The sequence below is a fragment of the Panthera onca genome, chromosome X (genome assembly GCF_046562875.1).
Source record: "Panthera onca isolate mPanOnc1 chromosome X, mPanOnc1 haplotype 2, whole genome shotgun sequence".
Taxonomy (NCBI): Eukaryota; Metazoa; Chordata; class Mammalia; order Carnivora; family Felidae; genus Panthera; species Panthera onca.
Genome location: NC_138357.1, coordinates 40,914,287 through 40,931,580, shown reverse-complemented (window position 1 = coordinate 40,931,580; position 17,294 = coordinate 40,914,287). Strand labels below are relative to the sequence as shown.

The 17,294-nt window shown below is 43.7% G+C and overlaps 1 protein-coding gene across 2 annotated transcripts in view; it reads left to right on the top strand.

The window, feature by feature from the left end:
- VSIG1 (V-set and immunoglobulin domain containing 1) overlaps positions 1-17,294 on the top strand; it is a 39,147-nt gene that overhangs the window by 19,342 nt on the left and 2,511 nt on the right. The window contains exons 3-6 of one of the 2 annotated variants that reach the window (XM_081793439.1): positions 20-127; positions 7,169-7,367; positions 12,232-12,387; positions 13,015-13,134. In XM_081793439.1, coding sequence (XP_081649565.1) covers positions 20-127; positions 7,169-7,367; positions 12,232-12,387; positions 13,015-13,134 — 583 coding nt within the window. The remainder of the gene's footprint in view (positions 1-19; positions 128-7,168; positions 7,368-12,231; positions 12,388-13,014; positions 13,135-17,294) is intronic. The other variant, XM_081793440.1, reaches the window with a different exon arrangement.

The window sequence follows — 17,294 nt, the reverse complement described above, 5'->3', positions numbered from 1 at the left end:
CATTTCTGCTCAAACACAGCACAGCCCGTGCCTCAATACTGAGGGTATGGAGGAAAAGGCAGTCAGTCAGTGTCTAAATATGGCGCATGCAAGAGACGCTCGGGGAAGATGTAGCTGGACCTCTCAGGTAAGAACACCTATTGGTGTACTACTGGACCCCTTCATCGTTTGGAATATCTAGGGCAATGACACCAGCCTTTAGGAGTGGGATGGTATGGTCCAAATTTGATAATGGTCCAAATCAGCACAAGCTCTTGGCAAAACTGGGATAGTCTTGAGTTTGTCTTCTCGTGCCCATGTCTGGAATTCTTTTTAGTCTTCTCCAAAAGGCTCAGGGATATACTGCTGCCTTGAACACGGAAGTGGCCAACTCTTGCCATAGGCTCATATTCTTCTCCTACCCCAACATCATTGTGTTAAAGAATCAGTTGACTCCAAGATATAGTGTTTCTCAGCACCCAGGGGAGGGTGTTATCTCTTACTGACTATCCCCTCCAAGGGGTTCCTTTGGTGAATGGGGACTGCAAAGGTATCCCATAAGTCTTCCGACCAGGAGGGCCAGGATATTTATTAGCAAGTCCCTCCTTTTAGAGAAGCCTTCCTCTTGGAAGACATGGACAGTTTTAGATGATCAATCCTTCATCAAGGACACTTAGTTGAAGACTCTAGGCCCTGGAACAGGCAAGCTAGCATGGAAATCTGGGGTGGTTTTGTGCCGCTCTGATCACACCAATTTCCTCCTCTTCCACCCAGACACTAACTGGTAAAACTAAAGAGATCTCACCTGCCCATGAACAGAACAGGCATTGATCCTACTTAGCATAGGTCTCACAGACAGTACTAACTCTTCTATAACATCCATACTGGATGGAACCCTTTGCCATTTTCATCTCCCCAGCATACATTTAATGTGGACCACTTCCTTCCAGAACCTAATGTCATCATATTCTGTGGATGTTCAGATTCTCCCCACCTGGCCTCTCCTTTACAAATACCATTATATCAAATACTTTTTAAATGTTGGCAGGGTGGGGGTGTATCATTTCCTCACATGCACTTGAAAATGAGGGCGGTGTTGGTTTAATTGTTATAAATGAGATTTATAACTGGCAGTTAGTAGGTGGTGGCTAGAGATATTGACTATCTTGCTGTATGTAGGATAAACCCACGTGAGAAAGAATTGTCTGCCCAAAATACCAGTGTAACTCCCATTGAGAAACACTCCAAGTTCTTCCCTTCCCACCACCCCTCCAATCAAAGTTTATCTATTCTATATCTCATTGTCTCGTTGTATATTCTTCCTAAATCTGATCAATTAACCTAATGCTAAGGTGTTAGGGACTGGTGATATTTTATTAGTTTATTATTTTTTATTTAAAAAATTGTTAGTATTTATTTATTTTTGAGAGACAGAGACAGAGCATGAGTGGCAGAGGGGGAGAGAGAGAGGGAGACACAAAATTCATAGCAGGCTCCAGGCTCTGAACTGTCAGCACAGAGCCCGACGTGGAGCTCAAACCCATGTACTATGAGATCATGACCTGAGCTGAAGTTAGATGCTTAGCCACTGAGCCAAGCACCCCTACTGATATTTAATTTTGTTCTCTTCCAAAGAAAATCGTGTAAGCATAGACTTTCTGCGCCTTCACCCAGAGGAAGCCATTCAAATGGTGGGATATAGGGCAACTGGCAGGCTGGGCAAGTAGTAGTTTGAATACAGGGATATCTTTCTATTGGTGTTCTTTCCCTCCCCTGTGCAACCTGTCCACAAGGACAGTCCAGAAAAAGTGCTGGGCTTGAGGCCATTGCCACTCCACACTCCTCCCTTCCCAAGGCTAGCCCCTTTATGAGTCATGCAGGAAAGCAAGAAGCTGAAGGGAAAGAAAGGGTTGCTTGCTGTGGACTTCCACACCCTCCACATTTCCAAAAGGAACCCACAAAAGCAGCTCTGGAGGCTAAATGCATTTATGAATTCCAACTCAGCCTCAAACAGAAAGCAGACTGAATTCTTTCAACCCTTCTTGTTTATACTCTAGCCTCTAGTTAGAGAACAATATCACAAAGCTGAGGGAAAAAAAAATCTTTTTGGACAAATCTGGCTCCCAGCTGCATGGTGTCATGTGAATAGGAACTTGGCACAGTAGGAGGGGAAAGGCTGTTATTGCAGCTGGCAGATGTCTAAGGCATCAGGTGGCGAGACCGCTCAGCATGGGAAGCATCGTGCCAGTGAATAGCAGCAATTGGCAGGAAAAGGGTCGGGCTGGAGTAAGGGATGGAATGTCCCCAAAAGGGAAAGATTACCTAAGAATCATCTTCCTCGCCTAAGGCAGGACTATGAGTGCCATTTTCACGTATTCAGGGAGAGTCAGGAGGTCCAGATTCCAGATCTGCTTATAAATTGGGTGATCTTGGAAAAATCACTTTCTCTTTTGGAGCCTCCAGTGTCCTTTTCTGTTATAGAAGAAGATGAATCAGAGGTTGCAAATTGGAGGCCTCTGGGCCCAATTTGGCCAGTGGATGCATGTTCTTGACCGGCCCGGGATTGTGTGTGTTTGTTTCCACGGTTTGAAAGCCTTGTGTGCATTGGCTCCCCAGTTCACCACATTCCCCACTCTCCTCTATGATCTTACCAGTAGCCACCATCCCCTCTCAGCTGTTTCCCATAACCCCATAACCCCAATATCCATCTGGCTCCTGAAGGGTCATCAACCTTAGAAACCATAAACGAAGTGATCTCTAAAGGGGTCTTATAACTAATGTGTCTCCATATCAGCCTCGAACATCACAAGGAGCAGAGAGGACCTTGGGAGAAAAGCAGGGCATCCATGAAGCACAAGTAGGCCAAAAACTAACAAGTACCACTTAAGGGAACACTTGGGTAGGTGTGATTTTCTTTAAGCAGATTTTCTCTCCCCTACCTCCCAAAGGATATGGCCTGTTGAACATCCATGGCTTTTCCTGCACCTCAGTTGCTTTGATCTCTAAACTGACAATATACTTTCTTTGAAAAGGTACAAGCTTCACAGGATCATGGGCTGGGTCTTGGCCATTGTTCAGCTTTGATTTTTTTTTTTATTTTTTAATATATGAAATTTACTGTCAAATTGGTTTCCATACAACACCCAGTGCTCATCCCAAAAGGTGCCCTCCTCAATACCCATCACCCACCCTGCCCTCCCTCCCACCCCCCATCAACCCTCAGTTTGTTCTCAGTTTTTAACAGTCTCTTATGCTTTGGCTCTCTCCCACTCTAACCTCTTTTTTTTTTTTTTTTTTTTTTTTTTTTCCCTTCCCCTCCCCCATGGGTTTCTGTTATGTTTCTCAGGATCCACATAAGAGTGAAACCATATGGTATCTGTCTTTCTCTGTATGGCTTATTTCACTTAGCATCACACTCTCCAGTTCCATCCATGTTGCTACAAAAGGCCATATTTCATTTTTTCTCATTGCCACGTAGTATTCCATTGTGTATATAAACCACAATTTCTTTATCCATTCATCAGTTGATGGACATTTAGGCTCTTTCCATAATTTGGCTATTGTTGAGAGTGCCGCTATAAACATTGGGGTACAGGTGCCCCTATGCATCAGTACTCCTGTATCCCTTGGATAAATTCCTAGCAGTGCTATTGCTGGGTCATAGGCTAGGTCTATTTTTAATTTTCTGAGGAACCTCCACACTGCTTTCCAGAGCGGCTGCACCAATTTGCATTCCCACCAACAGTGCAAGAGGGTTCCTGTTGCTCCACATCCTCTCCAGCATCTATAGTCTCCTGATTTGTTCATTTTGGCCACTCTGACTGGCGTGAGGTGGTATCTGAGTGTGGTTTTGATTTGTATTTCCCTGATAAGGAGCGACGTTGAACATCTTTTCATGTGCCTGTTGGCCATCCGGATGTCTTCTTTAGAGAAGTGTCTATTCATGTTTTCTGCCCATTTCTTCACTGGGTTATTTGTTTTTCGGGTGTGGAGTTTGATGAGCTCTTTATAGATTTTGGATACTAGCCCTTTGTCCGATGTGTCATTTGCAAATATCTTTTCCCATTCCGTTGGTTGCCTTTTAGTTTTGTTGGTTGTTTCCTTTTCAGCTTTGATTTTTAAAAGAGTTATTCTTTTGTGGCAAATGGAACCACGTTTCAGTACTTCCTGTGTGATTAGATAAGCAGTTTCAGGAAAACATTCCTTTTTTTTTTTCTTTACAAGGACAGTGTGACAGCATGGACTTACCCTAACAGAAAAGCCCCTCCATCTCTGTGTCTGGCCACTGGCTAGCCCTGGGGACTTTCCTTCTCAGGCCAAGGCCTTTCCCTTTTAGGTGCCCATTGTTATCCCTCCTCACCTCCGTTCCTATCCCTGACACCTTTTAGTATTATTTGTGAAAGGGCAAGATATATATATGAGGTTACAGTGTGAGGAGCTTGGGTAAAAGCGTTGGTGAAGGTCCTTTTTTAAAAAAAAAATGTTTAACGTTTTATTTTATTATTGAGAGACAGAGGGAGACAGAGCACGAGCATGGGAGGGGCAGAGAGAGGAGGAGACACAGAATCTGAAGCAGGCTCCAGTCTCTGAGCCATCAGCACAAAGCCCAACGCGGGGCCTGAACTCACAAACTGCAAGATCATGACCTGAGCAGAAGTTGGACATCTAACCGACTGAGCCACCAGGCGCTCCAGTGAAGGTCCTTTTTACAGGGAAGTTACAAGTCCAGGGCCTCATGACTTACCTGCTCATTTCACCTTGCTTCATAACCAACACTGTGACTTTTACAGTGGCTTCTTTGAATGTTCTAGTCCTGGCTTAAAACATGCTTTCTTGGGTCCCTGCTCTCTGCAGAAACCAGATATTTTCTCCTTACCCTCTGGCACTGGCTGAGGGCTGCAGGCAGGACTGATGTATCTTGTTGTGATGTCGCCAGGCCACAGCATAAGACAGGCTGACTCACCCCTCCCCCAGTCTTCCCAGGAGCAGGGGTAGCAGCCAGATGTCTAAGGTGTAGAAGGGCTTCCTTGATGGACCGCAGGATGTGTTCCAGGTAAAAGTCCACAGGACCTCAAATTGTTGACTAGAAAGTAAATAAGCCCAATGCTGGCTAGTGAAATGGAAAGTCGGATAGCTTGGGTGTTAACCCAGATTAAGGTAATAGACCTTTGATGAGCTGAACCTCCTCCTGGACCACTGGGATACCTTGTGTTAATGTTGACTTTCCAGTTTTAAGTCCAACAAGACTCCTTTGGGACAAAAGTTTGTGATTTCAGTAGGTGTGAGTGGACAAATTGAATTATAAATGGCTCATTTGTAGCAGGAAAAAAAGCTAGTTGATATTAGAGAACTCGGGGAGAGAGACAGGTTTTTTTCTCCTTCAATATGCTCTTTGAATTTTCCCTCAGAATCTACCTTTCTGCTTTAGTTTAAAAATATATTGGCTTTCTATTTGAAGGGGAATATATCTGAATTTATCTTGATAATATTTTTTGGTTTGCGGATTGCCTTCCCTCCCTCATCCTATTAAGGTAAATAGCACTGGACAAGGAATTAGAAGAACTGGGTGCTAGACCTTTCCCCGCTGTTAACTTTGTGTGTGTCTTTTTTTTTCCCCCTCTCTGGGCTTCAGTTTCTTCTAAAAGGTTAGAAGAATGAATTCAATGAATAAGGCTTTTTAAGTACATTTTATGAAAACATTAATTAGTTCCACTGGACTAGCGCAATACCAGTTTATTAAATAATAAACAATCACTTAAACACACATTTATATAAAACTAACAAAGTGTGTGCATAGACTGTGTACAATGAAGAAATCTTAGGGATCACCTAGTCCCGTGATACCCAAGCTTCAACCCCTTATGTCTTTATGATTTTTGTCATAATTGTGCGCCCCCAGCAGTATTATTTAATGTCATTTTCTATATTGACTTGGTTTCTTCAAATTTTAAAAATATCTTAGTGTCACCCTAAGCAATAATATCCATGAAGTCACAGACTTGATGTGCTAGATATGTATCCTTGTAATAAGTTTTCATTTATGTGCCACCTAAAATCAACTTATGTGCCTAGACTTGGGGAATACATCTCATAATTTGGACGATCTTGCTTGGGCTCCTCGTTCAGATGTGGAAACTCAAGGTTGGAAAGATGATTAAATAACAGAGTTTCTTATCACAAAGTTTCTTATCACAGGTTGCCATGGAGGCATAACCAGAGGCCACCTTCCCTGACTATGTCACAGTCAGAGGCAGAGCTGTGGCTAAAGCCCAGACCATCTGATTTCTAGATCAGGCCTCTTTCCACCTCACCATCTGCTCCCATGGTTGCCATTATGATCTAACTATTCATATCTCTACTAGAGATGAGACTAGAATCCAGGTCTTCCTTGACTGTGGTAAATTATAATAATAATAAATGAATCCTGTGACTTCGGGGGAGCCATTTAATCTTTCTGGATTTGAGTGCCCTTATTTGTCTAAATGAAAGAATAACTCCAGTTCTGCCTCCTTCCACGTGAGGAGAATGGTACTAGCTGCCATTGACGAAGCACTTCCTGGCCACTATAAGGGGATGGGACCAGATGATTTCTCAGGGGCCTCTTCCTCTATGAAATGTTTTTCTTCTAACGAACAGGATAAACCCAAGTTTGCTTCTCCAAAAGAGTATGTGTGTATGAAAGGAGTATGAATACTCTAACTTTAGGAAAACCAGATATTCCTGCAGTCCCACTGAGTAAAGTAAACTCAAATCAAACAAAGTCTATAAAGTCGGGGGCGGGGGGAAATGATGGTTTTGGTTTCCCATCAGGCATTTGTGTTTTAGGCAATGAGTTTCCTCCAGGTAGGGTCATCAGGTGAGCATCTTGATCTAGCCAAAGCGTAGGAGTTGAATCCTGTCAGCTCCAGCTGTTTATCATCTGTCAGATGGGCACGCATCACTGCTCTGATGACATCACAGAACTGCTTTGTGCACAAGTGAGGAGGTGGCTGTGCACACCTGTGAGAAAGCTAAAGCACCCCACTGGCTTGGGCAACTTTTGCCGTGGGATCTGTTCCCTGTGGGAGAGGATGGGTGGGGATGTTGCCTCTTACCAACAAAGGTGACATCAGATAGAGGGTGCTTCTGGGTAGCTTACCTTAGCCTTGGCCACTCTCCAATTCTCATTTCTGTCATTTTTATGTCCTAGATTTACTATTCTGAAGGTGGACAAGCTACAGCCATCGGGCAATTTAAAGGTCGGATTGTAGGGTCCAACGACCCAGATAACGCATCTATCACTATTTCACATATGCAACCAACAGATAGTGGTGTCTACGTCTGTGATGTTAACAACCCCCCTGACTTTGTTGGAAAAAATCAAGGCATCCTCAAAGTCAATGTGTTAGGTATGGGCAATTTTTTTTTTCTGTTTGTTTTTTTCTCTTCTTGGAACAACTAAGACCTTAAATGAGCAGTGAGTTATGGTGCTAATTAAGTCCCAGGGGGTAAATATCCTCCCGGCTCCTTTTATTAGCAGGGAAAGAGAAACACACCACCATCCCAACCTTCACAATAACACTGAGAAATCACTCACAAAACATGTTGAAACCGTGTTGCCAAAATGGCAGAAAGCAGAAGATAATCCAACCTCCGGGATCCGTATCTCTGATGGGTAGAATGGGAACAGAGGGACAATGCATAGTCGCCACTAAATGATCACTAGCGGCTCCTCCAGAGGGAACCTCCAATTGGAGCCAGTCCTACCTGGGGGAGAGAACTGTCATTTTATTATCTCTCCTAAGCCAGGCACAATTCCCACCATTAAACCATTCTTTTGAATAAAGGTGGGAGGGTCCCTTTTAAAATGGGGGGCGGGGGAGAGGGGAAAATGGGTGATGGGCATTGAGGAGGGCACTTGTTGGGACGAGCACTGGGTGTTGTATGTAAGCAGTGAATCATGGGATTCCACTCTCGAAACCAAGAGCACAATGTATATACACTGTATGTTAGCTAACTTGACACTAAATTATATTAAAAAAAAAAAAAGCACTATTTGGAGAAAGGACCACATGTTAAGCCATAGTGAGAATTTATTTATATACAGATATTCATTATGTGGCATTCAGCAAGTCATATCTGCTTTTCAAATGCATTTGGAGTGGTTCATTTATACAGTATTTATTGAGTGCCCATTTTGTGCCAGGACCCATGAGGTTTACAGTGATGGAGGCATAGTTTCTGCTCTTGGAGAGTTCACAATTTTTGGTGGTTTCTAGCACTCCTTCCAGTCTCTAAAAGGACAATGAGAGTTTTGCTCCTGTCTGAGGGCCTGTGGAAGTACTGAAGGGAAAAACGAAAGGGCTGTCAAACCTCACCAATCAACCATTTGAGCTAAGGGATCTCCCATTTCTAAGTAATCCTAAATGGAGCTGATCCAGTCATTGTTCCTCTTGAGCTGTGTACATCCATCACAGGAAAGAAGGAACTAGATCCAACCAGTGACTTGATAATTGACTAGCTTGGAAAAGCAGTAGTTGGTAACAAGGTGCACATCCAGGAGAACCATCCAGAATCATCTGAGCTTGCCTCCCAGGTGATGCCCAAAATGAATTGTGAGGTTTGCCCACATCTACCCAACTGGAAAAGAGGGAAAGGTCATCAGGAGCTGATTTTTAAGAGTGGGGTAGCTCAGTCATGCTTTTATTTTGCTGAGCACCATGTTAGGCATTGGGGTACAGGGGGAAAACAAGAGAATTACAAGCCCTTTCCTGGGAGAGTTGATGCTCCAGTTTGGAAGACTAGTCATGTACATGGGAACTAAACAGTGTGGTATATATGCTGGGGGTCAGAAGGCTTAGGTTCTGGCTCATACTCCACTACTCAGTAGCCTCAGGCAAGTCAGTCCACTTTTCTCTGGCCATTTGGAGATGGGGTTGTAATCTCTGCCCTGTATTTACAGGTTTGAGGATCAAATGATATACTGGAGATTCAACTTTCAAAGAATTTGGGGGAATTAGCCCTCTAAAGGTTTTCTGCTGCTCCCTGGCTCTGGGTTGTCCTTCTGACCAGAAACAACCTAAAGAAGCCAAGCCTCTGTCTGAGGAGTTGGGCATGGTGGGGGCCGTGGGGAGTAAGGAGGCCAACTGTGGGGAGAGGTGTTGATATTTCCTTAGAGATCACTCTTCCTAGCAATGAATTTCCCAGAGACATTCCATTACCCAGTGATGGACGTAGATCCCATGCTTTTGCTCATTCATGCATAAATTCATTCAACAAATCCTGAACACGTGTTCAGTTACTGTGTTACACAATGGTGATGCAAAGATAGAAAAGACAGGGTTTCAGCCCTCCAAAAGTTTAGAAAATAGGGGCTGGGGTGGCAGGACACAGTTTAGGTAAAGGAAACAGCAGTGAGCAAAGGCGCAGGTGGTTTGGACTACCATTCATTTGAGAGATATCCATTAGGTATGACAGCCTTGGAAAATGAAGCTTTGAAAAATACCCAGATAGAAGTTTGAATAATTATTTTGTATACATTTGGAATAAGCACCCTATTCCTTCTGTGATTTGGCACATAAAAAGAAAACGATGAATTTAGAGAAGGCTTGAGAACACAATGAAGCATTTTCATTTACTTTGTGAGGTAAGCCTCTTCCTCCCAACCCGGTTCTGTTGAAAGCAATAATGCTAAATGGTAGATCAATGGCTATGCCAGTAAAACATCCAAGTTCTACTGGGGATGTTAACTGGTTGAAATGGCAATCCCATCCTGATTCAGTAGTTTTAGAAAATATATAGGTTTGGGATGTGGTTCAAAGTGATTCACTAAGTGTTTTGCTAATAAAAAAAATAAAATGAGAGAAATGTGTCCAGCGGGGGGAAAAAAAGCCTATCTGGGTTTGATTCTGGGCTCTAGAAACACTCCCCATTTAATTTTATGCTCATAATGCTCTATTCTGCTGTAAAGGCGATCCGATCAAATCATCATGGTGATAATCAGACAGTTGCCATCAGACAATCAGACGGTTGCCATGGGGTAAGGAAAAGAGAATAAAGAGCTAAGTGGAAGAAAAATACTTTAATTTAAAAAACACCTGTTTAAACAATGGGGCTAGTGAAGGGTGTCAAAGAGCTACAGCTGCATCCGTCTTCTCACTCATGTGTAGAGTGGGTTAGAGCCCGAGACTGGAAGCTTAACTTCAGTAGCAGGCCACAAAATGTAGGAGCCCATGCCCAACAGCAAGTCCATGTGCAAGGCATTATAGGCATTACTTTACTTACATAAATTCAATATATTTGGATTAGTCGGAGATAAAGTCAATATATTAGGATATATAGTATCCAATATGTTTGGATGGTTTGGATTACAGATGAGTCAGCTGAGGGGTGGTTATGTTAGGTTACTTGCCTAAACACCGTCTAGAGTAAAACTGCAGAGCGAGCAGTCTATGCAGATCCAGAACTGTGCTCTTAACTGCTGCCTCCAAACTGATAGCTGGAGAGCCGGGGGAGTCCAGAGCATTCAAGGTATAACTGGCCTGAGCTAGAGAAGCTGTGTCTTTGGAGGGTTTCAGGCCTAGGTGAAGAGAAGGAAGGTGAGTTGGTAAGTATTGGAATTTAGATTATTATCTACATGTAACACGAGGCTTCGAATAAGCTGTGAGCAGCAAGATGAATGAGGAAATTCAGATTCTCACTTTCCCATGGGACTTCTCCACGGAGACGTTTTCATAAACAGCTAGAACTCAGTATGTCCCAAACTGACCTTATTGTCACCCCTTCCTCCTCTGCCCTCCTTCCCTGAAAACCTGCTCCTTTTGTATTCTTTATCTCAGGATGACAAACTCATGTACCCAGCTGTCCAAATCAGAAACCTAGGAATCATCATTGCCTACACTTTCTTCTTCATGCCCCCTATTCGTCTGGTCACCATGTCCTGTCGATTCTACTTCCTTGATACCTTGTGACGATTTTCCCTCCTCACACCCCCAGAGAGCAAGCAAACCATCTAAAGCATTAAAAATGACCATTGTCCTTCCCCTATTTAAATTCCTTCCATGATGGGGCGCCTGGGTAGCTCAGTTGGTTGAGCTTCCGACTCCGGCTCAGGTCATGATCTCACAGTCTATGAGTTCAAGCCCTGCGTCGGGCTCTGTGCTGTCAGCTCAGAGCCTGGAGCCTGCTTCAGATTCTGTGTCTCCCTCTCTGATCCTCCCCCATTCATGCTCTGTCTCTCTCTGTCTCAGAAATAAACATTAAAAAAATTAAAAAATAATCCTTCCATGATGCTCCTGCTCTCTGTATAAAACACATGAGGGGCACCTGGGTGGCTCAGTCGGTTAAGTGTCCGACTTTGGCTCAGGTCATGATCTCATGGTTCGTGGGTTGGAGCCCTGTGTCGGGCTCTACGCTGACAGTGTGGACCCTACTTGGGATTCTCTCCCTGCCCCTCCCCCACTTGTGCTTTCTCTCTCTCAAAATAAATAAATAAACTTAAGACAAATACACGAAATGCAAAGCTCTCCAAGCTATGGCCTCTGCTGCTCTCTGGCCTCATCTCTCACTACTCCCCCCACCCCACTTCAGAAGTGTTTCAGGGTTACTCTTGAATTTTTGGTGCCTTGTCCAGTGTCAGGCACATAGAAGGCAAACAAGTAAATGCACGTGGAGTGAAAGATAAAGATCTCAGCTTCACGTAACACATCCTCTCAAAATGGGCTTCCCCTACCGATGAGGGATACAGGCAAATTCAAACCCTCCAATAGTTTTGTGTCACCCATCCCCAGAGAAATTAATGTCAAAAAAGACTTATAAAGGAAAGGAAAAATATAGCATTAGTAAAACAAATTTTGTAAAAAGAATAAATAACAACTTATTGCAACGTATTTAAGGGTCCTATTTTCCTTTAAAACTGTGCTTCAAAAGTGTAAACTCTGTCCTTAGTCATTTAGTGTTTGCTTACATTTGGCAGTTTTAATAAAGGCATATTTTAAGACAATGCGGATATGCATGGTTATGAATCTGGGGAGGAGGCTGACAGAAGAGATGCTGTTAGAATCTTAATGGCCTGGTGACTGGAAGGCCCTTGAACCTGAAGTGCTCTACCCCCACCTGGTGGTACAATCAGAAAACTGTCAAACTAACGTTTCAAAGCTTTAAAAATGAAATGGAGCGCGCACATTCTACAAAATGACAGTGAGGAGGTGACTGCAGTTGTTACAGAGTGCAATTCCCTCCTCAGGATGTTTACTCTTTGTCGTTGCCTTACAGTCAAACCTTCTAAGCCCCTTTGCAGCATCCAAGGATTACCGGAAACTGGCCATCCTATATCTCTTTCTTGCCTCTCGGTCCTTGGGACACCTTCCCCTGTGTACTACTGGTATAAAGTTGAAGGAGGAGACATCGTCCCAGTGAAAGAAAACTTCAGTAAGTACAGCCCTCTGTGGACCCTGGGTGGCTTAGTCAGTTAAGCTTCTGACTCTTGGTTTCAGCTCAGGTCATGATGTCACAGTTTCATGAGTTTGAGTCCCGGGTCAGGCTCTGTGCTGGCAGCACGGAGCCTGATTGGAATTCTCTGTCTCCCTCCCTCTCTGCCCCTCCCTCACTCACGCTGTCTCTTTCTCTCTCTCAGGATAAATAAATAAACTTTAAAAAAAAGTACCGTCTTCCACAGCCCCTGGCAAGGTGTGGTGTGTGTGGTTGGCTGACAGTATGTGTGTGGGGCTGGTTGCTCATCTTTAGAACTCAGTCTTCAATTTTTCTGGAAATGGGATGTCAAAAGATCTCCTAACAAGATGACTATGGTCTGGTCTTATCCCCAGCCTGTAGAAGTCAAGCCTGTTTTTGGCTCGGAGGTGGTGGGTATGGAGAGAATAGGGATGGTTCCAGATGGGCTACCTTTGGAATAGTCCCACGGGGTCTAGTTGGACCCAGAACATCTCCGGGAAGGGAGGCCAATGTGGGGATGTGGGTGGAAATTGGGCAATTCTGCTACATTGTTATGATCTGTAGCCACATAAGAGATTTCAAAAGTCTGTTTCCTGTTTCTGACAGACCCAGCCACCGGGATTTTGGTTATTGGAAATCTGACCAATTTTGAACAAGGTTATTACCTGTGCACTGCTATCAACAACCTTGGCAATAGTTCCTGCGAAATTGATCTAACTTCTTCACGTGAGTTAATCATCCAGCTTCAATAGTTTCTCCTTAGGTCAAGTATCCTGGGCCTGCCAACCCAGTAAATGAATTAGGATCCCTGGTTAGTCCTTTCTGCCTTTCTGGAGATTTTGGTGGTTTATTTATAGGTTGATATGATGAATTACTATCCTAAAATCTAATAACTTAATATGTGCTGTAATCTGCCCTAAGTCATTTACAAAAATTTTGTTTAGCCCTCATAACATTTCTAGAAAGTAGGTATTACTATTTAGTAAATAAAACAACAGCCCCATTGATATTACCAGACCGAATTTTCTTTGTGATGCTGTTGGTGAATCCTGGTGAAACTAGCAATCTGTGTCACATACGGAGCTCACAAACTTTCCAGTTCATCAGTAATTTGTTAAGATCTGTCTCTAATAATAATAGCAATAATAGCACTTGTACCTACAGCTAATATTTGTGGAGCACAAATGGTGTGCCAGATACATGGCCGGGTGTGGTGAGCGTTATCTCACTCAATCCTCCAACCACCCTGCTGAGGAGGCACAATGTACTGTTAGCCTCATTTTACTGAAAAGGAGATTGAAACTCAAGGAGGTAAGTGACTTGCCCAAGGTCATCCAGTTAGTGACTGGCACAGCCAGGATGCCTTTAAACCACAACCTTTCAGGGGCGCCTGGGTGGCTCAGTCTGTTCAGCTTCCGACTCCTGATTTTGGCTCAGGTTATGACCTCACAGTCGTGAGATCCAGCCCTCCACTGGGCTCTGTCCTGGTCGTGGAACCTGCTTGGGATTCTCAATCTCTCTCTGTCTCTCTCTCTCTCTCTCTCTCTCTCTCTCTGCCCCTCCCCCGCTTATAGGTGCACGTCCACATGCTCTCTTTCTATCAAAACAAAACAAAACACCCAAAACAAACACAACCTTCCAGTTCAAAGGTGCTTAGTTACTAAGCAGAGTTGAGGGCCCGGAGTTGTAAAATTGGGCCAATCGGGGGCAAGCTGTCACAAGGGCTATCTTGCCACACCTTTGAATGGTCACTTAATAACACTTAGGATCATGTCACCTATTCATTATTTCTAACTCACTTTGAATCTGTGACTTAAGCATATACCGTATCCAGGTGGCCAGTTCCCTTGGACCATTGCTCTCCTGTGAAGCTAAGGTTTCTTCCTTCCACGTGTCCTGAATCAAACACTTTCTCTCTGCCCCTCCCCCCACTCTCTCTCAAAATAAATAAATAAACTTGAAAACAAAGAGGTGAGAGTTTTACAAGGGTGTCTGGGGGGCCGAGTCCCTTAAGCATCTGACTCTTAATTTCGGTTCAGGTCATGATCTCACGGTTCTTGAGTTTGAGCCCTGTGTTGGGCTCTGCGCTGACAGTGCAGAGCCTACTTGGGATTCTCTCTCTCTCTCTCTCTCTCTCTCTTTCTCTATTCCTTCCTTGCCTGTGCTCTCTCTCTCTAAAAATAAATAAATAAACTTAAAAAAAACAAAAACATTTTGCAATTCCAGGTTGCTTCTTCATTCAGCTAATTTCTATTCAAAGGTGAAGGGACATCTTTTTGGTCTTTGTCTGTGTTCTCATTCTACCACAGTCCCTTGATCATGTCTTATGTGTGTCTCTATATCTTTCCCAATCCTGTTTTGCTTTTCCAAGGGTACAGTTATACTGCACATGTAGAGACTCAGCAGTTGTACTTGAACTTGCTTCCACTCAAATACTTTTTTAAATGATTTTGGCATTTGACTGCCTGCTCACTTCCCCTTCCCTTCCCTTCCCTTCCCTTCCCTTCCCTTCCCTTCCCTTCCCTTCCCATTTTACTGCCTTTCTGGAGATTTCCTTTCCTTCCCTTCCCTTCCCTTCCCTTCCCTTCCCTTCCCTTCTCTTCCCTCCCTGCTTCCCTATCTTCCTCCCTCAAACATTAATTGGATATCTACTATTTGCCAGGAACTATCATAGGTGATAGAGATACAGAGGTTAGTAAGATACATGTCTTACACTCAAGAACTCACAGCAGTTGTACTTGAACCTTGCTTCCACTCAAATACTTTTTTAAATGATTTTGGCATTTGACTGCCTGCTCACTTCCCCTTCCCTTCCCTTCCCTTCCCTTCCCTTCCCTTCCCTTCCCTTTCCTTCCCTTCCCTTCTCTTCCCTCCCTGCTTCCCTATCTTCCTCCCTCAAACATTAATTGGATATCTACTATTTGCCAGGAACTATCATAGGTGATAGAGATACAGAGGTTAGTAAGATACATGTCTTACACTCAAGAACTCACGGTTTAGCTAGAAGGACACAGTAAAATGTCTTAAATGCTATAATAGTGGTCTGTACAGGGTCTCTAGGACACCAAAGAAGGAACAATTAATTATGCTTATAGAACCCAGGTGACTCTACCAAAAAAAAGTGCTACTTGAGCTGGATCTTGAAAGAACTTGCAAAACCTGTTTCTTTATCTAGAAAATAGGGATGAAGGTGAAAGGCAGGGGAGGGATGACAGTACAGCAGCAGGCTTAGGAGAGCGAACAGTCCATGCTGGGGAGGAGGATGGAGGGCTCCAGAAGGGACGTCTCCAAGGGGGAAAAAACATAAGAAACCAATAAAGGCCACCTGGGTGGCTCAGTTAGTTAAGCATCTGACTTTGACTCAGGTCATGATCTCATGCTTCGTGAGTTCAAGCCCCGCTTCAGGTAAACATGAGCCCTGCTTCGGGTGAGCCCCGCTTCTCTCTCTTTCTGCAACCCCCCCCCCACAACAAAAAAGAAACCGATAGATTATCTGACCTGTTTAAATCTAAGGAAAGGACTTTTAATAGTTTTGGTGGAAATTTGGGGGGTTAGTAGTAATACATTAAAAAAAAATCCCCAAATGAGGTAATAATGAACTTCAATGAAAAATTGTAAATGTACCAGAATCATAGTATATATATATATATATATATATATATATATATATATATACTAAGTTCCACAGCTGTGAACATTTGCATACTGCAAACTTTGATATAACAACAACTTTTGCTATAGCTATTATCAGGAGAATGTGGGTGGGGGGTGGGTATAAGAATACAATCTTCACCTTCCAGGGTAGGAAGTCATCAAAAAAGGACAAAAATTGGAGAATTAGAACAAGCATAATAGAAACATGGGGGCAAATATCAAGATGATTTAAAAAAGAGAGAGAGAGAGATGAGTGGTTGCCTCTAGTGAATGGGACACAGAGATGGGGAGAGGAGAAGGAAGGGACTGCTGTTTCTTTGCTAGAAGTCTAGTTGAATCATTTCACTTTGCAATTTACACGCATGGATTCCTTTAATCATAAAAAGTCGAAATAATGATCAACGAACTCAACTAGCCTCTTATCTCAAAGTATAAGATGTTCAGTCTTGTTTGAAGGGAGGCAGATGGGGACGGGCCCCCTGGAGCTCAGACAGGGTCCCCCAGGGACAGAACTTTAGTGCTGGAAGGTCTGGTGCTCAGCTGGGTCATCTCACATTTGTTGGGTTGTTCCATAGACTGATCTAATAAACCAGATGCCTGTTCATGGAAAGGGGCACATCTTTTTCCAGTGGTCGGAATGCACGAGGCTCCTTGGTGAGCATGGAATCTGTGGGAGAGGTTTTTAGGGAACTACTTCACCTATGCTCTGAATAAGCCTGGTGAAACGTCCCTGCCTGTAACAGAGGTCATTTCTCTGGTTACCAGATTGTAGCTCCACAGGTTTTCATTGGTCAAGAAGATGCCCATTGATGGGGTGCCTGGGTGGTTCAGTTGGTTGAGTGTCTGACTCTTGGTTTTGGCTCAGGTCATGATCCCAGGGTTGGGGGATCAAGTCCCACATTGGTCTCCATGCTGAGTGTGGAACCTGCTTGGGATTCTCTCTTTCTGTCTCTCTCTGCCCCTCCCCTGTGTGTGTGTGTGCATGTGCATGCGCATGTGCCCATGCACGCTCTCTCTCTAAATAAACATTTTAAAAAAGCAAAAACAAGAGAAGATGCCCATTGAAAACCCACTTCTCTAAGCCCCATTTTGAAAGTGACCCTCCCCCCCACCGTAGGCATGTCTTCTTATGTGTATCAATGGGAATGGGTAAGCAACATAGTCAAGCCAGTCATCTTTCTTCTCCCCCTATGAGTCTGGCCGAGTTCTTGGGGTTTCTGGGTTCTACAAGT